At 48.3% G+C, this 23,758-nt stretch overlaps 1 protein-coding gene across 2 annotated transcripts; it reads right to left on the bottom strand.

The window, feature by feature from the left end:
* Nucleotides 1-127: 127 nt before the first annotated feature.
* On the bottom strand, nucleotides 128-23,599 carry CSNK1E (casein kinase 1 epsilon). Of its 2 annotated transcripts, none has more exons than XM_059472489.1 (11): nucleotides 23,367-23,599; nucleotides 19,227-19,314; nucleotides 12,848-12,958; nucleotides 12,535-12,683; nucleotides 11,617-11,845; nucleotides 5,216-5,386; nucleotides 3,580-3,728; nucleotides 2,877-3,069; nucleotides 2,634-2,773; nucleotides 2,188-2,253; nucleotides 128-1,647 (listed from the first exon to the last, which is right to left on the bottom strand). In XM_059472489.1, exons 2-10 carry the CDS (start codon nucleotides 19,300-19,302, stop codon nucleotides 2,221-2,223), a joined length of 1,251 nt encoding a protein of 416 aa, XP_059328472.1. In that variant the 5' UTR covers nucleotides 19,303-19,314; nucleotides 23,367-23,599; the 3' UTR covers nucleotides 128-1,647; nucleotides 2,188-2,220. The 2 variants fall into 2 exon arrangements, with proteins under 2 accessions (XP_059328472.1, XP_059328473.1); XM_059472490.1 differs by having other exon boundaries at nucleotides 128-1,520.
* Between the last annotated feature and the right edge of the window lie 159 nt (nucleotides 23,600-23,758).

Here is a 23,758-nt window from a genome sequence, read left to right as displayed (position 1 = left end):
TTCTGATCAAACTTGTTCCTGGAATTCAGAAACAGGTTCAGCTGCAAGACCATGCCTCCTGTGTGTAAGATGCGACTCCCAGCAAAGATGCCAGGGCCATTAAAGGAAGAAATGACAGATGCTGGCATCACTTTATCATTTTCTACTTTATTACTTCAAATTAACAACCACGATAAAGCTCAAAAAAGTCCAATATTTACACAGGAAAAAAGTACAAAATCCCCCCCAAAGTTCTTCAGGTTTTTTTTTGTTTTTTTAAATTACAAAGTAATAAAAAGTTTTGCTCTTTAATTAAAAAAAAGAGAGAGACAGTAAGAGGGGTAAATAAATTAGGAAAAAAACAGGGAGGAAAAAGAAAGTGTTAAATAGAAAGGGTAAAAACAAACAAAACAAAGACTAACCCCACCCTCCCCGCCCTGCCAACAACCCATCGGCTCCACACTACAGTGACAGTGTGTCTGCTACAGGCCATAGGTCGCAGTGGTGATCATTGTGTTTCAAAGCCCCAAGTGCCACAAAGCAGCTTGAGTATTCCTAAATTATATTAAAAAAACAACTAAAGTGGGGGGGAAAGGGGGGGGAGACAGGTGGGAGAGGGCAGGAGGGGATTGTGCATGTATTGGTGGATCTTACTTGGGGTTGCATGAGGAGAGAGCAAGAACCATCGCTCCGAAAAACTCCAAACTACAGTTTCTGTGCGCCCCTCTCTTCTCCTCAAGTCCCACACTCTCTCCGCAGGAATTAAAACAAGTTTTAATTAAAAAATAAAAATAGAAAAACACGCACAGCCAGACAAAAAAAAAAAAGACCCCACTGCAGGGATGAGAAGTATATTTCTCCCTGTATGTCAGCTCCAACAATCCCATCCTCTGTGGGACCAGGTGCCTCTCCAAAGAGATCCCTCGGTGTGTGAGGACCACTTGGACCAGGGAAGGCTGGCACTTCTCCCAACAGCCAAAAAGGAAACTGCAGAGAAGCCACCCAAGGTAAGGAAGCCCAAGTCAATGATTAGGCTGTTGCCACAATTCCCCCTCACAGCTTAAAATGTGTTTAATGCTTGAGAAAATAAATTCTGTTATAACAATAAAAATCAGACTTCTACCATCAATTGTGGCTGGAATCTGATTCCCTCCTGGCACACAAGGCTCCTGAAAAGAACAAAACAAAAAAGACCCAAAAAAATACCTCACCCACCCACCACCAACCCCTGCCCTCAGAAAAAAAGGAGAGCAAAGTTTAAATTTATACGGCTAAAAACCATATGATTTGAAAACAATATTAAAAAGAAAAATTAAAGCAGGAGAGGATAGCCAAGAAGAAGGAAAAAAAAAAGAGAGAGAACTCAAAACCAGGAGCAGAGAGTCAGGAAAGGGAACTGAGGGCAGCCAGTGGGGGCAGCGGGATGGGCTGGGAGCAGCACAGGTGCTCCCACGTCGTCGCAGCTCCTCGGAGGCGCTCACGCCAGGGACAGGCGGCCCTCTGCAAACGGCTCACACCAGCGCGGGGGCACAGCTCCACTCCTCATCGTTGGCAAAAAGAAATTCTGTTGGGTTTTTTTGTTTGGTTTTTTTTTGTCTTTTTTTTTTTTAAGGTTTTTGTTTGTTTTTTGGGTTTTTTGTTTTTTAAAAGAAAAATACAGTGAAGACACTAAAAAGAGAATTCAAAAGAGAGAAAAAGGCAAGAGATGTTAGGAGTAAAAGCTCTTCCCAGCACTTCCATTGCCAGCTGGAGTGTAACAAATCAAATCAGCCCTTTCTTCTACACTCCTGCCTCCCCTCAGCATTACCTTACCCATCTACTGTCATTTCCCCTACAAGAGGCACTCAGTTGCTGTACAAAGTCTTGCACACTTGATTACCTGCTCAGCACCCTCCACCCCAACACTGTCACACTGCCAGAAAAGCATTCATGAGGAAGCAACAAAATGGCTCCCCAGCCCAGCACCTTCTCCACCCTTCCTATCCTTGTGGAGAACTGGAAGCTACCTTTACACCTAAGACAATCTGTTCCCTCAAAGTTTTGGCAGCCAACCTTATTCTTCCCTCTGAAGCCAAAAGACATCTCAAAGTAAGGTGAAAGGAAAGGAAATATACCAATCCCCCATAAGAACATAAAGTCTTAACTTAATGCTTTTTTTTTTCCCAGCAATTCCCTCTCAGGGTTTCCCAAGCATGAGTACAGGCTCACCTAAGCAAACACTGGTCCAGTGGCAATTGCTCCTCACTTCCCAAGGTGATCAAATGGCACACTTGTCTACAAAAGAAAAGGAAGAGTTGCTAAGGGCTGGAGAGGAAAAATAAAGCAAAAAAGGCACCAAAACAGAGAGGCTGCCTGTTTCTCTCAGAACACCCTCCCTCTCAAGAGTTTACTGCTTTGCTTCTCCAAACCACTGTGGTCTGGAAGACAGCAAGATGAAGGCTTACTCCAAGCAAAGCAGAGAGCTAAAATGGCAGTACTCAGCATGGCCTCCAGAAAATAACAGAAGAGCAAGGGTGTAACTTGGTACCACTCCCCTCACCACACCAGAAGCTTCCAGCTCATGTCAGCTCCAGCAAATCGGGCAAAAACTGCTCTGGGGCCTGTAGACCTGGGACATCCAGGCCAAGGCCAGGAACACTGCAGCAGGAACTCACCTGTGATGCTGAAATCCGTGACACTTCTTGCCGCCCTGTGAGGTCAGATGAGGAGACGTTGGCAGGAGCTCCTCGGTGTAACCTCATGCTGACCTTCCGCTCCCTGTCCACTCTTGAGATTGCTCTGGGGGACGTGTTGCCTGTTGGGGCAGAGAAATGTCGAGACAAGAATATCAGTCAATAGCTTTGGTTTCCAGCCAACAACAGGGGTGGCACCCTTCCCCAGCTCTCCCACCCCCTCACCGGACTGCTGGATTCGGGATGTGGGGGTGGAGGCCATGGGCTCGGTGACATTGCGGAGACGGTTGGCAGTGGCTCCGGCAGGTGGGCCAGGGGGCAGTGCTCGTGTGGCTGACCCTCGGAGCTGCCCCATCCTCTCCTCCCGCTCGTGCTCTCGCCGCTCCCGATCCATATCCTCAGGGTTCCGGGCTGCACCCTGAGTAGAGAAACCCCCACACCACACATGGCTGTCAGGCAGGAGAAACAGCAGCAGGCCCAGACAGAAAACATATTGCTCCATCATGCCGAGGAAGTGGAGCTCCACCTCCAAAACTCCCCCCACCACCTTCCATTGCACCAAGAAAGGACCTCATTCTATTCCAAAAGAAACCAGATAAGAAAGCATATTAACTACAGCTGTGATTACAATCCACATCTGTGTCCCAGCTACAAATATAGCTCTCTGCTGAAAAATTATCTCTGCCTACCTCTAGCTATAGATTTACTGACACAAGTGCTCCATCAGACACACTCACTAATACCACAGTAACTATGCCCCCAGTTAGTTATACACCAAACAACTCTGCCTCTTTTTCATTCTGCCTGGTCCCTTTGCTCAGGCTGCTCACCAGGGCTAAGCACAGACAGCAGGCATTTTCCAACCTTCCTCCCCCATCTCCATGATACAAATTAACCCTGGTCCAGCCCTTTTGCAAAACACACTCACAAATTTAAGCATGTTCCAGTCAAAGACGTAGTCATAGGAGAAGCCTTGGCGGTGGAAGAGGTTGCGGAAGAGCTGCCGCAGGTACGAGTAGTCAGGTTTATCATCAAACCTCAGCGAACGGCAGAAGTTGAGGTATGTCGAGAACTCAGCTGGAGAGAGCAGAGAACAGCTGCTGATGGCTGGGGTTTGCCATCCAACCTCCCTGCTCCCACCATGGAGGTGCTGCAGCCCTTTGGCAGCGGCTTGCTGGACCAGGACAGCACAAACACAAAGCTATGTAACACAGACTGAGCCTGCTGCTGGCACTGCTTTGGCCACCAAAAGGACTCCATCTCTCTTTTTACCAGAGAAAATGTTATGCATCTCTCTCTGTAGGCTTCTCCAAGCAAGACCTAGCAAGTCACAGTGCCTGCTGAAGGAAGGCAGGCCTAAAGAAGAGCTGGAGATGAGTTTTGGGAAGTTCAACTCTGAACAGAAGTCCTCCTAGCTCAGTAGCCTGCTGTAAACAGTGGTCAGAGGTAGATGAGAGGAGAAAGATTAGGGCAGACACATCTGACACTTCTACTGACATTAGCCCATCACCTACTTTCAGCTCCAGGAACCTCCTGATCTGGATGTAGTTCCTAACTCTTTAGTAATCCTCACACGATCTCTCTTCCACATACTTGTCCTGTCTCTCCTCCAACTCCTGCAAGATTTAAGTATCCACAACGTCTTCTGGGAAGGAGTTCCACAGGACTCCACACTGGCTGTTTGAAGAACCACATCCTTTTGTTTTAAAGTGGGCGGAAACCAGCATTGTTTCTCTTCCAATACAAAAACTGGGGCTACCAAATAATCAGCTCCCATCCAAACTTCTGTAGGCATAGCCAGAGAGTAGACTTCTATCATCTCTCTATCCACCTCTTTTTCCAGCAGACTCATTACTTGGACAGAAATCAACTCACCTCTGGTCATGCTTTTGGCCCTTTCCTCAGTTACACCATATTCTTTGTGAAACAGTGGGATGGACCAGACCTATACAGTGCATGCAAGGAGCAAGTGGGCCATGGGTTTATGCACACTGTTTGGGATCCTTGCCTAGTAATTCCTAATGCTCCCTTTCCTCAGCAGCCACGGAGCACAAAGCTGATGTTTTCACAGAACAGCTCATTGGTGAGTGGCACTGGTCAGCCAGAGCCTACTATTGTGCATGTGACCTGAGGACCAAGACTTCTCTCTGTTCTCACATACATTACTCCATGTTTACTTACAAAGAACTGCATTTGCCACCTTATGGCCTGGTTATTCCTGGGACTCCCCATCAAACAGTAAAAATTCATCATCAGCAGCATATGTTCTCAGCTCAATGCCTACCCTCCTCCTTTAAAATGCTCACCAGGTCCTGAAGATCCCCCCTCTCAGCACTCCCACACCCTTACTAGTGTAAGGTTTGGCTGTCCACAAAAACACACTTCCCACTTCTGAACCTGAACTGTACCACAACCACTCCATTATCCTTCTCATCACCCACGTCAGCAGCACATCCTGGTCCGGGGTATTGGCACAGCTCTTTAGGATTCAGGATTCCAGGGGATTTCAGCAGGTGAACAAGCCAAGCAGCAGACAAGACAGCCATCAAGATGAGAGCACTTACAAGGGTACCCTTTGCAGAGCACCTCGATGGGCGTTGACATCTTTTTCTCGCTGATCCTCTCGTACTTTTGGCGCTTGGTGGCAGCCTTGAGGCCCTGCCAGGGCAGCGAGCCCAGGTTGAAATACATGAGCACATACCCCAGGCTCTCCAGGTCATCACGGCGACTTTGTTCTGTGAGAAGTTACAAAGGGACAAGGAGTGAGCAGCAAACAAAACTGCTTTAGCAATCACATAACTCTGGAGGCGAACACTGAATGGAACAACCAACCCTCTCACTTTTCTGGTAGATTTCTATAGATAGACAAACTTGTAGAAGACATTCCATAGCAAATTCCTGTGATGATGGTCATACTACAAGAGTTAAGGTGCTCCTCTCCCCATAAAGCCCAACCCACTTCATAACTAATGACTCTGACTACCTCCTCACTTGGACAAGCCCTAACGGACACAAGAATTTCACATCTCAAGAACTGCTGCAACAACCCTGCCTACTTTGCTCTTCCCAGTCCCAGAGGAAGGGCACCTACACTTCCCCACCCAGAATGATTCTTCAGTCCAGGGATTAGTCATGACAGAGGTAGTCACAGATAGACAAAGCTAACAGAGCTAAGTCCAACACAGCCCTTTCAAACACATCTTCTAATTAAACTGCTGATAGTGTTTAAGCAGGGCAGAAACAAGGAACTAGGGACCCCTTCTTGTAGTAAACAACTTTGTTGATAGTAGAAGCCTAACATGTAATGTGCAAAGATGTCTTTCCAGCTTGGTGACATTTTTCAAGCTGTGGAGGAACGGGGCACACTTTGAAGAAAAAATTCCCCTCCAAATGAGGAATGACTGTGTAATTGGCATCACTACCAACTCTACTTAGACCAAGGGTTGCTCATAAGATGCCATTGGAAGGACCTATATTTAGATGCTTACTTATAAAACAAAAGAAACTGGCTCACAAAAAAAAACCCAAATTTCACATTGACCTTGTTCTCTGGAATAGCCAAGCCATTTTAAAGTTTAAAGCTAGCTCAAGAAGGATTTGATGCAGAATCTCAACAACTGCAAATATTGCCTGGTTAACTCCTCCCAACTCCTCCAACATTCATCTATAAATCTTGCCAAGATTGTCTTGTTCTTGTTTCCCTCCCAAATAAAATAAACACTTTGGAGAAAGTACTTTACATCTCCAGAAGAACAACTGACACAGATAACAAGCAGGCAAAATATCGCTTAAGGGAGAGCACAGGGATAGAGGAAAGACTAAAGAGCTCCATCTATTAGATTCATTTACTACAGCACATTTTGCTGGATTCAGTGCTACATCCTGGAAGATGTTGCAGATTATATACCAGTCTGTGAGCTGTCAGTATCAGATATGTGCTACCACCTGCCCCATTCAAAGGCCAGTAGGTCACTACAGCTATCCCTTTTTTCTGTTAGCTGAGCTGAATCATGACAAAAGAGTAGCTGTAGCAGGTCACAGATACACATATCCTCATGTAACAACACAAGCTGTGGGTCACAAGGCTCCTTCTTCCTTGTGAATCTCTCTCACAACCTCCTAGTTGTTTTGAGAACTCAGGGCTGGGCAAGTTAAAACTGTTGAGGGGGAAAAAAGTACTGTGGTTGCAGAAGGACAAGAGGGTCTCATCACTCCATAACTGATAGGAGAGATCATTTGGGTCAAAGCACATGAAACACCACAAAAATGCTACATTCCCAGACAGGAGAGGAGAAAGCAGCCCTGCAGATTCCCAAAGTGTCTTACTTTGAGCATGCAGAAATTACAGCATTTTTTGACCTCACTAACTTACTGTCTCAAGTTGCCCACTTTAAAGGGGCTAATACTTCCTAATCTTATCAGGCTACTGCCAAAGATAATTACATGACTGTCTGGGAGATACTTAGATGCTATGACAGGAACAGAGAAAAGAAACCCAGTTTTGCATTTAGCCTAAGGTTGGGATACGTGTACTCTCAGAGGGCTGCGATTACTCACCATGCATATCAAATAAACAAAACTAAACAATATTGGCTAATGACCTACATCCTTAGACAGGAGGCATGTGGAAATGGAGTCAGAACACACACCCAGGGCTTGAAAGCACAGGAGACAAGGATAACCTTGCCAGCCCTTGACTTATCCATGCTGTAGTTTTATCACTTCTAACTGTGGCCTCTTGACTAGAGCATGGTGGTTCCCCTCAGAGGAGTAGGGAAAGGCAGGGCAGGAACCAGAGAAACCTACTGAACAAGCAAATCAGCCTTTCAGGAATAAATCAGGATGTCGCCTCCAAAATCCTGCTTGAACTCCAAACTGCTTAGGGCAGGCTGAATAACACACCTCCACTTGTGTGAAGCACAGCACTTTTGAGCACAGCCACCAATGCCATCCAGAATAGGCTACATTCTGCAAACAGATGTCTGGTCACAGTCCTAGCACTTTAGGGAAGGCCAGAATTAGAGACTTGAGATTAGGGAGCCTGAAGTCAGTGCAGGATCCTATGAGCCCTCACTGAAGGCAATGAGAGGGGTTAAAAACCAAATTGGGAAGCTAACTAGTATCCATTAGGCGCATGCAAACACACCTTAGCTGTGTCTTAACACAGCAATATGATCAAGGAAAAACAACTGCAAGCACAACACCTAATTATTAAAATGCTGAATGATAAGCGTTTGACTGCCCTGCACTCCCGATGTTCAGCACCTCACGTACGTGTGGTCACTGCAGCCCACTCACACCACTTCAGCGAGACTCACACCTGTGATGAACCTCAACTACCAAGAGGAGGGGTCACAGTTGGGCAGTTACCTCAAAATATTGTAGCATTCTATTTCCTGTAACCCTATGCACCAGATCCTGAATTAAACCTTGAGGAGGGTAAAGGACAACAGTTCCTACTTCCCGTTTCTTTGTTTCATCTTCAGTTACTATGACACACCTCCCAAAATTTAATTACTTTTGCAGGGTGAGGATACTAGATAACATTAAACAGCAAAGAGCAAGAAATAAAACTTTACCTCTACACACCAATGAAACATTATTTAGTGTTACTACTTTCCACTTTTAGAAACCTGACAGCGACTAACTCTCACAGCGTCTCTGGGCAGCAGGAAAAAAGTAAGATCTCACCGTCGAGTTTGAAAAGAGAAAGAAAAATACAAGTGACGTGAATGCATCCGCTGAGCAAGTCAGTCCAGAAGCAGGATTATAGTCACAGCCTGTGATACCACACTATACTTCCTCTCTCAGTTTTATCTCAGCTCTCCTACAATGGGGTTTTTTTTTGAAAACCAATTTTATGAAAAATGTCTTTTCCTTAAGACATCCATCCTCCTTTCCAAAAGCCCTTCCAATAGAAAACACAAGGTCGCCTTCCCACACAACCCAGCATGACCTCCCAAACCCAACCCACAGTTTCCTCCCACCCCCAGCGAGGCTCCCAGCCAGCCCATACCTTCACTCCCTTCCCAAAGCAGGGTCCTCAGAAGCCAAGTCAGGGGTGAGTGGCAGGACAGGACAAGACATGCTTGGGCAAAGACTGAAGACTGAGGACTGGTTGCCTTGGACACAAAGCTCATGACAAAACGTGTTTCTCTGCAGCCTAAACTGTCTCCTGGTCCCCCTGTCCAAAGAGTGTTTTCCTCCACTCTGATCCTACCAAAGTGATGCTGCTCCCATGCAGAACTCCCTAGAAATCAGCTGCCTTCCCTGGAGCCAGCCCAGATGCAGGCAGGCTTAAGCAAGCAATGTTTTCCTGATTACATACTCAGCTCTGATCTTGCACATGCTGGACTAGAGTTCCCCTTTCTCTCCCCACTGCATGGCAACAGCCTTTAAAAACACGCAAGAGTCTGGAATGGGTGACAGAGGGCAGGATGAGCAGGAGGCCTTATGATCTGCACAGCCTACACCGATACCATCTAGAACATTCATCTGGGAAGGCACTGACCCCCCCACCCCTCAGTCACCCAGACAAAGACCATCAGACTTCTCCCAGGACTGTCTCATGGGCACCCCGGGCATCTATTTCAGACATTACAGGCTACACTGGGTGCAAGGGACTCTCATCCCTCGAGCATGTGAAAATTGACTGGAATGCGTGAACTGAAGCCTGCGCAGTCCAATGACTCCCCCAACAGCAAGTCTCCAGCTGTGGAACCCTCCCCAGTTTTGCCTCCTACTTTTTTCCCCAGTCACTCCAGGAAAAGAATGTGTTTCCTCCAGACATCGGAATTCCCAACCCTTAGCTTGCAAATTCAAATAAAGGCATTTATTCATTTGCTATTCCTGTCACACCAATACCTCGGCACCTGGTTCCTTCTCTCTCCCTAGACCACATGAACGTTAACATTAAGACAGAGAATTTACTCTCTGAAAAGTCAAAAAATTCCGAGTGACAGTTCCCATGGCAATGCTGCTAACTCATAAATATCTCTGTCATATACCCTGTGGCAAGGTCTTGAGAAACAGGAACTCCAGCTGAAACCCAAACACCCCCACCCCCTTTCCTCCAGGCAAGTCATGTAACCTTTATGCCGTTCAGGGCAACTATCAGCAACGTGGAGATAATACACCCGAGACCTGTTGCACAGAGCAACTCACACCCAGACTCTCCCCAATCAAAGAGCACAGAGAGAGCTGTGGCTGCACTCAGACCCGTGGCATATGCAATTTGCCCTTGGATTACTGTTTAGACATTGTTTGCTCATCCTGACACACAAGCCAAGCAGCAGTAGTAAAGGGCTAAGTTGGGGTGGAATGAATAATGAAGTCGTTCAAAAGCCACAAGCAGACATTTAGCCTCTCGTGATCAGTTCAAGGCAGAGCAGGCACACACAAAAGAATCGACAGACATAGTAGTGAGAATTATTTTGTGCATGTCTCCTTGTGGCAGTTACCATGGCTGTGGAAATCTTGACTGAGAATTCAATGGAGAGTCAGTTATATATATGCAGGTCAAGCCAAAATACAGAAGGCCAACTCAGAAAGCTCTACAAGAACTATTTTTATAAAATGGAAGAGGTCAGGAGATTACAGCCCACTCTCAACATACAACACTCCCCATTTTGATTTAAATAAAGCATTCTCCATCTAAAGTTATATAGTATTAAGCAAGGAAGAATGTGGGAAAAACTGCTTTATTTTCTGCAGGCCAAGTATTGACTTCAGATATCTGAGAAATATCTGCAAGAGGGGAGAATGCAGGAAGAATGAGGACATGAAATCCTGTGAAAGCTGTTAGTTTAAAAGGTTTGAGTGCCTTGCTCTGATTTTCAAATTCCCAGGTTAGGTTATACACTTGAGAAGAAGGGCCTCCCAGAGATATAAACAATCTGCAAGCACAGCAGATACTTCCTGGGTCCAACAGGCAAGACAACTTCTGTGTTTCTGTTCCTTAAGAGTTGCCAGTCAATAGCAGAACCAAGTCAGCCTGTTCCAAATGGACCCAACAGTAACTAAGGAAGCCTCACACTGTGAACAAAGTTTAGCTTAAATTTAGCAGAGAAAGGAGGTCAAGTGCTGGAAAGAAGTTTTTGGGCAGAGAATAGAAGAGAAAACTGCAAGAGGTTTTCAAATAAGGTCCTCAGAGCCACCAGGGGCTGACTCCCAGGATAAGAGATTGGGTGACTTCAGGAGGTTTAAGTGTGGTGGGTGCTAACCTGCACAAGGCCTTTACAAAACCTGGGATGATAGTCATCACCAGTGTAAGACCTGGCTGAACACTCAGCACTCTTTTCCAGTCCAGTTTCATCCCTTCTGTACTAACCATATGCATTAAGGGGAGAACCCTACTTCCCTGAAGTTGCCTCACTGCAGTTCACAGACGTGTATAATCTGAAGGCCTGTGACAGCCAAGCCTCAATCACAGAACAGAGGTGCTCAGGCAGCTGGAAGCTGCCCCTCATTTCAGCTTCCTGTATATTTCCAGCACATCCCCATCCTCAGTGGTGGGTAACACCATATTGCAGTGGGCCTCTATCTTCCAGCTCTGACAGCTACAGAACAATCACTAATGAAGGCACTCAGGAGTCAAAAAGACAGGTTTCAACTGCACATATTTCTAAAGGCTCAGTGCTTGTGAATGTCTCCTTTACACATCTAATCAGCCTGCAAAAATTGTGCAAAGGCAGATTTAGTAGGAGCAGAGTCAGGGAGGTCACAGCCTTGATGCTCAACAGGGTCCCCTGCACTGAGCAGTGCACAAACGCAGACAATTTCTGTCTTCAGGAACTCAGAGTGCCACCACAGCAGCAGAAATAAAACAAATGTAGCATTTAAGTTATTTGCCCACCTTCTCAAGGCAGGTCAGCAGCAGGGTCAGGCAAAGAACCCAACCCCCTCCTTCTGGGGACATACCACCTCCCCTGGAAAGCCCCAGAGAGGCAGCAGCAAGCAGGCTCACCAATTCCCAGGTGGGTGTTGATAGAGGCATAGCGGGCTGTGCCAGTCAGGTTCTTGTTTTCCCGATAAGGGATGTGCTGGTGGGTCCGGGCATCCCGGTACTTCTTGGCCAAACCAAAATCAATGATGTATACTAGGTTGCCCTTTTTGCCAAGGCCCATAAGGAAGTTGTCTGGCTTCACATCCCGATGGATGAAGTTCTTGGAATGAATGTACTCAATACGGCTGATCTGGAGGAGGGATAGAGAAATAAATAAACAGCGAGACAAGCAAGAAAGAAACTTATTTTAACTGCATCTGTTAAAAATAGTACCCTGTCCAAGACACTGGCCCATCAGAGCAAGAAAAGGACATTTTGCATAGAGTATCAGTGATGACAGCCAAGGAAATGGCACCCTCTGGACACGGCAGGATCTGGAGATGGAATTTAACTCTGCACACCAGCCCAGTCCTCACTCTGGGAAGGTCACCATGAACATCACAAGGAAAGATGGAAAGCAAGTCTACAGGGACTAAAATTTTGAGCTTCAGCATTGACAGCTCTAACTTTTGAACTTAGCTGGTCCAGGAACAGAATGGGTCTGTCCAGAAGAGCTAAGGGTCTTGAACCCCAGGGCATGAGCAGTGGAATTAACATAGGTGCCAAGAATTCATCAGGCAGGCAAAGGTATCTATGTGGGCAACACTAACGCGGCGAGCAGCAGGCAAAGGAAGGAGGGATGAAGATAAGGAAATGCCACCAGTGCCTAGGTTCCAGGCCCCCAACTTCATCAAGAAATAGAAAGCTGGCAGCCACTTGTGCTAAATGAAGAAAGCCTCAGATACAGCAGTTCTCAAGCAGAGGGGATGGGAAGGGAGTGTGTGGGGGGAAAAGGCATGGAAAAGGAGAGTAGGCACAAATACTTCAGAGGAAACTTACCATCTGGTCTGCCAGCAGCAGAACTGTCTTGAGACTAAATTTGCGGGAACAGAAGTTGAAGAGATCTTCCAGGCTGGGCCCCAAGAGTTCCATCACCATCACATTGTAGTCCCCCTCTGCTCCACACCACTTAATGGAGGGGATACCCACTGGGGAAAGAAAAAGATTTAGCCCAGGGAACAGAGAGAATAGATGTTGCATCCCCTGCTAAGAAGCTCATGTGTAACACCAAATCATTTCTTTTCTAAAGCCCTCCAGAATAATTTCCTTCTCCAACCACTCCCCCGGCCCCATCCTTTCCTTCCCATCTCACCTCCTCCCTGCATCATCTTGTAGAACTTGCTTTCAATGTGGAGCTGGGGATGCTTGGTTTTGACACATTCCAGTTTGATGGCCACCTCTTCACCAGTCGCAATATTGGCTCCTGCATAGGAATGAGAGTGAAATGAAGATTGCACAAGCATCTACTGAAGTTAAACACTTTTAACAAGGCCTGTAAAGATGCCAAGACCTTAAGATTTGCCCTGAAATTTATTCTCTATTACAGAAATGAGATTCAGCCACTTTAACTTCATATGGTTTCCAGCACTGCCATTTGTAAATGCAGGCCCAGAGAGAAGCACATGAACAGGAAACCTGGTCTGATCCTGAAGTCAGTTTAGAACAACAATCCTACACGTGAACTGCCTTGTTATCTCAAAAAGTGACTGACTTTGGAAGGTCAATCTGCACATATCAACAGTACCTAAGCTGAGTGGAAGTTGTAGCTCCCTCTGATCATAAACCTAGCCCCTGAACCCAAGCAGCCCTCAGGCAGCGACACGGAGTATCTCTTCCCCAGAAAAATTACTGGTTACCTCAGTTACATCATTTCAACACAACCAATTAGTTCAGGAGGAGACATTACTAACATGCCAGCTCTCTCTGTTTTCTCCACAGCACTGACCTGCTCAATACAGACAATTTCTAAATCCCCAGCTTCTCCCTCTCCTGAGGGTTTTAATAATACCTTTATCTTTTGCCAACACAGAAGCATTTGCTATATCACGAATTAGAAGCATGAAAAAAATAAGCGAATCCAGTCCTGAACTAAGCTGCCTGGACACCTTTGTTGAAGGTATTGCTAGATACTTTGCAATGACACTAAAGCACCACCCCACACGCTTCTCTCAGAAAACAACTGAGCTGCCAGCTGCAAAAGCCAGCACTGTGGTCCCAAAGTGTACTGTTAAAAAGGAACAGGCTGCTCCTTTTCTTGTACCAGCTGAAAGGATTCCAGATGTTTCACATCATCCTAAAATGGAAAGAGGGAATATCTGTACACGGGTCACGGGAATGACACTCAAGACTTGCTTTTCTCCTCCCCCGCCATGCCTGCTTCACACACTCTGACAAGCCCTTCCTCATATCTGAGCTATCAGAAATTGCACTTAAACACAAATCAGAGAGCAGCCCTGATCACAAGCAGCTTATGAACACTGTCATAAAATAAACTGCTCCAGAACACATGTGCCAAACATGAGCTGGAATCAAAGGTGAGGTTTTGCAGATATCCCATAGCTAGTTTTGGTAGGTCTGGCTAATTTGTGCCTCCTGAACTCTGTGATAAGACTTTGAGAGTCCACAAGGACAAGCTGCAGATAAATCTCTTCATTTATCCTCTTTCACACGCCGCCTACACAGCCAGGGACCAAAGAAAAGAAGGAAGTGTTCACACAACTGGATTGCTTCTCCCCATGGATCCAAAAGAGATCCATCTCTAGCTGAAGAGTTCTGGCTTGTACACAAAGTTAGCCAAAAGCTGCCTGCTAGCAAAAACACATGAGCTAGATGCTGCAGTGCTGGCTTGAGACAGACAAGCTGCTAGGAATTTGCAAGAGAGCAACAAAAATGATCGGGGCCTAGAGGGATTGATTTACTAAGGAAGATTAAAAGAGCTAAATATGTAACATAGACAAGAGATACAACTAAGAAGGGTGGGGAGGAAGAATGGGACATGACAACAGTCTACAAATATTTGAAGGCTGTAAACACTAAGGAGGGAGAGGAATTATTTAGGGTGCTCTGAGGGAGGGGAAGGAGGAGCAATGCGATTAATTTAATACAGATTTTAAAGCAGGATCCAGGAGAAGGGAAAGTGGAAAAGCCATCCTGAGAGGTAGAAACATTTGTCCAATGCTTACTTTTGAAAAGATGCTGGCATTTTCCACTTAAAAAGTGGTGGCCAGAAAAACAAGTTGATACATTCCCTTCACTCCACCAGAGGACCCTTCTTAAAAGCACCAGGCAGGTGCAAGTAGGAAAAGAGTAAGAAAAGGGACTAGTATCCTTCCACTTTCTAAATTAGTGTTCAACCACCAGCCCTCATCCAGCATGGAAACACCCAGGACATCCAAAAAACATAAGAGCACTTCCTTGCCTCGTTTCTTTCCCCTGCCTTTGTGAAGACTTTCCTCCAAATCCTCTGAAGCAGCTCCCTTGTCTGCTCCCCAAGGAAAATTTTTCCCTCTCCCAAGACATTTACTGACACACAGGCAATGATGAGTCTCTCTGGCTTTTTGCAGCATTAGCATTTTGAATGAACCAGATTCCCAGAACATGAACAATGGAAACATGAGTAAGTTTTCATCTCCATATTACCCTGGGTGTTGAGAAACATGGAGATGCATCCATGACTGGGCTGTCTGCAGGTAGGAAGGCACATAAAGCTGGAAAAGGGAAAGCAGGGGTAGGCATCAAGAAGACTCGGATTCCTCAAAATGTGATGATGCAATTCAGATGCTCAGATGGCCTTCAGCCCCACTCTTCACAGCCCAAACACAGCTGTTACTTAGAGAGAGAAGAAACAACCCTGTGGCCTAGAAGAGCACAAGTAGAGGATGGTTTGGGTTGGAAGGGACCTTAAAGATCACATAGTTCCAACACCCCTGCCATGAGGGACACCTTTCACTAGACCAGATTTCTCAGAGCCCCATCCAGTCAGGCCTTGAACACTTCTAGGGATGGGGCATCCACAACTTCTGTGGGGAGCCACACTGTTCCAGTCTCTTGCCACCCTCATAGCAAAGAATTTCTTTTTAATATCTTATCTAAACCTTTTTCAGTTTAAATTCATTCCCCTTGTCCTATCACTATGTGCCCTTGCAAAAAGTCTCTCCCAGTCTTTCTTGTAGGCTTCCTTCAGGGAGGGAAGGCTGGAATTAGGTCACCCCAAAGCCTTCTCTTCTCCAAGGCTGAACAATCTCACTTCTCTCAGACTTTGCTCACAATAGAGGTGCTTCATCCCACCAATCATTATTGTGGTCCTTCTCTGGACCAATCTGACCTATTCTTTGCTCAGAGGGTCACTGTCTGAACTCTTTAGGCTTGTTCCCTCTCCAAACCTCATCATACCTACAAGTTGCTCCCTGTACCATTTCTTGGCTAGAGATCCACCGAGACCACCACTAGCAAGGAGGGAATTAAAGGGCAGGAGTCTATCTGATCCTTTGTTCCATGCTTCGACCACCATCTTTTTTAAAGATACAAGTACAAAAGCAACAGTTCTGTGCTCTCTTTACAGGCTGGAAAGCACCGTGTTTCAGACAAATGCAGCAGAGTCTGCTAGCTTCAGCCACTCGAGAGACTGACTGTAGGATGGGGGATAATTCCTAACATCCTCCCCCAGTCTCGCTCTGCTGTGGGGGCTGCACAAATTCAACTCATTCATCACAAGCTCTTTGAAACGGGGCCCCGGGGACAGAGGATGTCACCGGCTGAACAGGATCTTTTCAGAGTGGAATCCTGACTGCATGTCTGATACAATAAACACCGCCCTCCCGGAGCATCGGGGGCAACAGGCAGAGGCCCTGCACTCCCCACCGCCTGTGCCCCTCTCCACAGCCTGCCGAGGGAAGAATGGAGGGCTGGGAACAGATGGATGAAGGCAGATAGGGCGAGAGAGAGTTAACAAGCCAGGAAACAAAGGGAAGGCACTCCCCTCCCAGCAAGGGAGGAGCCTACCACCAGGAACTGTCCCCAGCCAGCTCAGGTCCCAGCATGCTTTGTCTGCCCAGCTTCTCTCCAGCACCAGTGTGCATCCTGGCCAAACGATTCCTACATGTCCACCAACCCTGCCCTGCCTCTTGGCCAGCACCTCTGACAAAGCACGTCCCCCCCTCCAGCAGCCCAAAGCTCTCGGCAATTCCTCTGCAAACTGGGTTTTGCTCTTCTCAACGAGAATTTCTAGAGGTAAATGGGCTAGCCAAGGCCCATGGGCAGCCTGATCCCATTTTCCACCCTCTCAAACCAATGGGGGGAGAATATACCACCTAGCACACCTACCCCTCAAAGTAGGGCATGGAAGGAATGTGCTTCAAGACCCAGCTAAGGATTAACACAGTCCATCCTTTGTGTCTACCCATGTAAAAATCCAAGTTTCCTTCTGACAAACAAAAACCCTAAAACAAATCCCAAAGAGGACAGCACTCAGCACCCACTGGTTACAGAGCAGGTGAAGGCAATAACACCCTGAAAGAGAGAAGCTGAGGATAAACCATACAGCCCCTGCTAATCCTCAGAGACAGACAAGCCCTGCTGTGTGTCCACACCATTATCAAAGGAGAAAGCTGTGAGGTGGGCCTGGTGCAGGAGAGAAGTCCTGGTGAATGAGTCCTCCTGTCTGCAGAGCAGGCTGTGAGAGCACAGCACAAGCCCCAGCGTCCTCCAGACTCACCACCACAGACTGCATGCCCAATCCCTCCAGGCTGGGGAGTCACCCAGGCTCCGCCAAGTCTCGCTATCACTGCTTCAAAACACGCTGGCTTGCACCTCAAGGAACATCACAAGGGCTTTGATACTGCATTCAAGTAACTTGGTTGAATCCTGCTGTGCTCACCACGCTGGGGCACTGGGCTTCCTGTGTTGGTGACAGGCAAGGCAGGCACAACCCCCTCACCAGGGGCCATTTTCCATACCTGATTTGCACAGGTGGATGACCTGTTACATGGTACAGAGCAATACAGGATCAGGCCTTTCCATCCAGTACCTCCTTTCTCTCCCCACACGTACCCCAGATGTTTAGCAAGATCCTGACAATTTACACCATCCTAGAGAGGGTCTGGAATGCTTCAAGCCCTAGCATAGGTGAAAAATGCTCTGTCTGAGCTATCATCCCTAAATCCTAGCACCTGGGAATTAAAAGCACTGTCACCCAAGACACTAACTGGTTGGAGGGCCACAGAGGAGCAGCATACAGGAACAGGCTGCAGTAAAGGCAGCACACGGCGGAACTGGGATCCCAGATCCATTATTTATCATCTTTGTTCATGTTCTGGATAAAGGTGGCAACAAAGCCTATTACTGATGATTCCCACAGGACACTTAATCAAGAGGGGCTGCCAACACCAATCAAGAGAGAATAATAAAGCAAGAGGGAACTGGAGACAAAAACCAGAGGTTGAAAATAGACGGTGATTTACAATCACAGGAAAACGTAATCTGAACTAGAGGTATTCAACGAAAGGGATTTGGGGAGGGATGGGAAGATGTTGGAGATCCTAGAAGAGGTCTCCTATGATACAGCTGACAGTGCATTAAGGCCAATTCTGAAACCTGATAGTGCTGGTGATGGGGAAAGCCAAGGAGACCCAAAGCAGCCAATGCAGAGGCATCACATTACAGATCACTCGAGGGTAGTCCTCCACTGCCAGGCATTGGAAATGCCACACCTCAAAAGCAGTGTTGGCTCCAAGCTGCCAGCAGATGAAGAAACTAGAAAAAATTGAAGGACCAGCAAAAGTGAGCAGTGGTGGATGTACTGGGAAGCAAAATACAATTCAACTGAACAAATTAATAGCCAAGGAGCACATGATGACCACCTGCAAGTACCCAAAGGGTGCAGACACCAAAGCAGAGGGCAGCCCTTCTGCTGGCCTTCAGGAGCACAGCACAACAGTAGTGGTGAGAACCAGAGACAGGTAACGCCAGCCCTCATGGAGGGACCGGGCAGGCCGCTGGGTAGTCTTGCCACTCTGGCCCCACACGGTTTGAGCCAATGAAAACATGAGCAGGCAAGCATCAGGGAATATATCTACACATCAGCACACTGGCTTGGGAGAACTACCCAAGTGATCTGCTGTGGTAACAGGAAACCCAGCAGCTCAGGTCATTCCAGACATTAATTCTAAATCCCATTACAGATCTAACAGATCTGAGCCCTGGGACTTCCAGGCTCCCTGACCTGTTTTACACCTCCCATCTCAGACCATTCTCTTACAGGTCCTGGACCACCTCTTCCACTACCAGTCTTCCCAAAACTGTATTCCTTCTATCCTTGAAGGAATAGCTATGTCCTCCCTTTCCACCACACGCTCTGTGAACAGAGTTTAAACCCACACACACCCAAGCTCAAGAAAGGGAAGTGAGAACGCTGGAATAGGGCGTATGACAAATATGCCCCAAACAGTCCAAATCTAAAGCAGTCTGATCAACCACCACTGTGTCTTCAGTATGTGGTAAGGCAAAGCTGAGCTCATCCCCCTTTCTTTGCCATGAGAAGACCAGCAGCCACCTGCAGTATTCCATCAGTTTTTTCTCTTCTTCACCCCTTCCAACCTTACATGGTGCCCACAAAGAGCAACAGGCAAGAAAAACAACCCCAAAACAATGATGCAATTGAGAAAACCAACCTTGAGACAGACTCTCACACTCACCTAGGTAAATGTCTCCAAACGAACCACTGCCAATCTTTCTGCCCAGCCGATATTTGTTTCCCACTCGAAGCTCCATGGTTCAGTCGTGCTAAGAAAAGAGGCACAGAAAGAGCACTGTCAGAGCAGAAACAGGAAGTGAATCATGTAACACTGCAGAAGAGACCTCCCCACTTCACCCAGAGGCTGAGTAGTTTAAATCTTTAAATACTTCACTTTTTACATGGCTTCTATCACCTCTCCTCATCTCCTGAACTTCCAGGGACAACACGAGCAAGAAACACTGCAGGAACAAAACACCCTCAAGCATATTTTTCCCATGTTCCCACTATTAGAGTGAAGCATGATTGAACCTCTTCCCCACCTTTTTGCTCAGAGACTAGGAAGGGGTTCAGGAAAGCCCTTCTAAGAAGGTTTCACTGCATGATCACACTACTGCAAAGAGGTACTGCTTCTTGTACCTTACAGTACCTGGCACTGGGACACAAGTACCTTGTGAGACACAGAAGTGTCAGGCATAATAAACCCTGTGAGGAGTTTCCCTCTCACCCAGCCCTACTCCAACACCTCGGTGGTGGTGGTGGTGAAGCACAGGACCCGAGGGCTGTGAGGGACAGACAGACTGCCAGGAGAAAGCGACTCCATCTCTGCCAGGACAGGGGACAGGGAGGAGACGTCTCGCTGAACTGAACCCTGGCTAGGAACACCCCTTGCACATCTCCATACACTTCTGCTGACGTGATCACCACCTCCTTTGGTCTACCTGAGCCTCTCCAACTCTCCTGCCTACCTTTTGCTTTGAGCAGTTCAGGCCTTTCCTCATCCCTTTACTTGAGATGATTAGCTAACCCTTTGACCTGATATACCACATCAACATGCCCAGGCTCAGCCTATTCACCTTCCACAGGAAACCAACTAGGTGGAAGAACCACAGCCGCGGTGTTTTGTTCTCTTTGCCAACCTCAACTTCTGCTGCAAAGACCTTGGCCAAACACAGCTCCAGCAGTTCCCATCTTAACAGCCCCCTTTCCCTTGCCTCTTCTATGGCCACCAACTTATTCTAGGAACCACATCTCTTCCTGAGACAGACAATGTGTCTCCTTTTAGAGGGATTTGCCACAGTCCTAATTTATGCAATGCCACATTATTAGCGTACAAAATGCAGACACAGAGCCTGTTGGGGACAGGAAAGGTGAGGAATGATTCATGTTTTCACAAGTGGGAGCGAGGAACTTTCCCTTGCTGGAGCTTGGTGGGAAGGAAGCATCACTGAAGGAAATAAAGGAGAAATGGCCTTGTGAGGCAGAAGTACAAAAAAATAATCCCAGACACAGGATTCTGAGCATACTATAAACCCAGAGCTGCCCCAGGAGATGGGATTACAGAAAGAAGAATGGACGGGCAGCGGAGATGTACAGGGAAATAATCCTATCAAGGCATTCAGGGGACATTGTGAACCCTGAAAGCAGAGCTCCAGTCACCAGAAACCACACACAAAACACTCAGAGGTGGAGTCCCCTCACCTAGCATTTGCTTATGCATGTGGGTTTCTGGGCATCCGAAGTCTACAAAACCCTGTGGCTATTTCTGACTTTCTTACTACCAGGAATGTAGGCAGAGCCTTGGGAACTGAACCAGGAGGCAGGCGTACCTGGGTGAGGGCTCAGCAAACAGACATGATTTTTATCCGCTGCCTGCTGTTCTGTATAACCACATTAACATACATCTGACTTGCTGACACTCCTACTCCAATAAACGATCAAAGGTCTGTGTCCCCGGGAACCCGTCACACCACTGTCAAGAAGACAGCTCTCCATCCTCCTTCCTTCATGGAGTGTTTACCCAGGCCTGGGAACCCCAAACACCTCCACTTGAGTCCAATTCCCAGCTGGGGTGAGCACAGCCGAGCAGAGACTGGGCAAGAGGTCCCGGGGGGTCTGTGGTGCACTGGGACGCAGCAGGTACTGCTCTGCAACACCACAGTCCCAAACCTAAATTCAGACCCACCCTTCTGGGACAGGCAGGAGCCAGGTTAAGAAGGGATTCTCACACAAGGACGCAGTAGCCCTTGTAGCTGATTAAGCAACAGGCTCCAAAGGGGAATCTAAAAAATGCTCCGGGGCGCGGGGGTGGAATCGGGAAGCAGGATAATGGAGTAAAAAAAAATCATGGTCTCGCACAGCTGTCATTTTGCCTTATCTCCCCCCCAACACACACACATACACAAGTGTGAGTAGAAAACCTGGGCTGAGGAGAGCCAGAGAGCAAGAGCCAAGATTCCTGGTAAGAGGGCAGGACACACACATCCCACCCCCTCAACAACTGGTCCAGGAGTTCAAACATTATCCCATTTGCTTCTATTTCACACATGTACCCCCACCACCATCTACAGCTTCCGCCCTTTATCGTCTCATCCTCAGGTCTACTGTTACAAGGAAAAAAATTGTACCCACAAAATATATATTCTTATACGTGAAATCCGTATCACCCCTCTATGTATTATTTATACATGTTATATTTAAAAAGCCATCCCTCCTTCCCACCCCCCCTTCTCCAGCCTTAACCCCCCCCAGCTCTGCCACCTTTCCTGCACTCTACAGCCAAGGCAGCATTCCCAGGGGCTGCAGGGCAATCATTTAGTTAAACCATTTAGTTTTCCATAAGGGATTAACACACATACAACCTCAGAGCGAGAGTGTGCTCTGCATGAGCGTTTGCCTACGTGAATATCCAATACTACACAGCCTCAAAAAAATAATAATACTATCCAGCCGCCAGCACTGCTTCCCCACACACACCATTTTGCACCAGCCCTTTTTATATAATATAAAATACCCACGTACAGGCACAAAGGCCATTATATAAACACACGATAAGAGTTGATATCACATTGCTGTGCCAGCAACGATGGCGACCAACGATGCAGGGACCATCGGGGGTGGGGGGGGAACCATCAAGAGGGGCTGGGGGACAGGAGGGACACCTCTGTCCCACCCGAGGGGGTCGGGAATGAAAAGATGCCCTGTCTAGCAAAAGCCATACAAAACCAAACAACCAAACCCTCGGCTCCATAATGGAGGCTGCCGATCCCAGCACTGCTCCGGCTTTCAGTGGAAGTGTAGGGAGTGGGGGCTGCTTTACCCATAGACCAACATTAAGGCTTTACGCGGCTTTTTTTTTTTTTTTTTTTTTGGGGGGGGGGGGGGTGTTGTTTGAAGGGGAAAAAGGATAGGCTGGGAAAACAGTAATTTGAACTGGCTTTAAAATGTGAAGGAAAAACGAGAAAAAAATACATTTTGATTGAAATGCAAAACACCAATCCCCTCCAGACCCTTAGACACTTACAGAAAGGAGACCAGCTATGTAAGATGGGGGGAGAAAAGAAACCCCAAGCACAGAGCATTTGAACTACATTTGAAGAAGAAATAGCCACAACAGGAAAACAGGAAAGGGGGGACACACACCATAAAATATAATAATAAATGTGTCCCTTACACCCCCACCCCCTACAGGCAAACACTACTCGAAGACAGCCGTACCCGAGCTGTTATTTTTCCGGGTAGGTAACAAAAAGCTGCCACCCCCGGGAACGGCGCTGAACTTCTCCTCGTCCCCCCACTCGCACCCGGCCTCGGCCATTGACCCCCGCCCCTACCGCCCCCCACAAGAGGAAACATCGACCCCACAGTCCCCCCAAACGCAGACACCGCTTCTCCCCCGAAAGAGGCGGTGACGGGGGCCGGGGAGGGAGGCCAGGAGCATCAGCGAACGGAAGGAGTGGGGGGCTCGATCCCCCGGGGGGCGGCCCCCCACCGGAGCCCCGCAGACCCCCGCTGAGAGCACACGGCACCCCCTTCCCCGCCCGGCCCCGCCAGCGGCCAAGCAGGGCCCCGGCAGGCAGAGAAAGGGGAGAAAGGGGAACCCCCCCCCCAAAAAATCTGCCGGTGGCGGAGGGGGCGACCCCCTCGCCGCGCCCCCACAAAGGGGTTTTTGTCCCCCGCGCCCCCCCGGCCCGGCGCATCGCGCCCTGCCCTCCCCTCCCCCGCCCCCTCCCCCTCCCTCCGCGCACACAAAGAGCCGGAGGGGCCGCCTTTCCCCCGGGGTTTGCGCCCCAAGATGCGGGCGGGCGCCCCCCATACCCACCCTGACGGGAAGGGGGCCGTGTGGGGATGCTGCTCCGCCGGCTGTCAGGGGGCCAGGCGGCCGCGGCGGGGAGGATGACGGAGGATTGGGGAGGGCTGGTGGCGGCCGTGCCCGGCGCGTCCCTCCTTCGCTCGGCTCGGCGCGGCGCGGCGCTGCCTGCCGCCTCCCGCCCGCTCGCCGTCCCCTCCAGCCGGCGTGTGCTCGGCACAGCCCGGCGCTCACCCAGTTTCCATTGAGCCCCGGAGCCAAACCCACTGATGTCACCCGGCGCAGCCCCGGCCCTCCTCCTCCTCCGCCTCCTCCTCCGCCCGCCGTTAAAGGCGCAACCGCCGCCGCTCCCGACGCCTTCCCCGCCGCCGTCCCTCAGCTCTGGCGAGCGGGGCAGGTGCACA

The sequence above is a fragment of the Ammospiza nelsoni genome, chromosome 5 (genome assembly GCF_027579445.1).
Source record: "Ammospiza nelsoni isolate bAmmNel1 chromosome 5, bAmmNel1.pri, whole genome shotgun sequence".
Taxonomy (NCBI): Eukaryota; Metazoa; Chordata; class Aves; order Passeriformes; family Passerellidae; genus Ammospiza; species Ammospiza nelsoni.
Note: the sequence above shows the minus strand (reverse complement) of the source record. Positions and strands in the feature narration are given on the sequence as shown.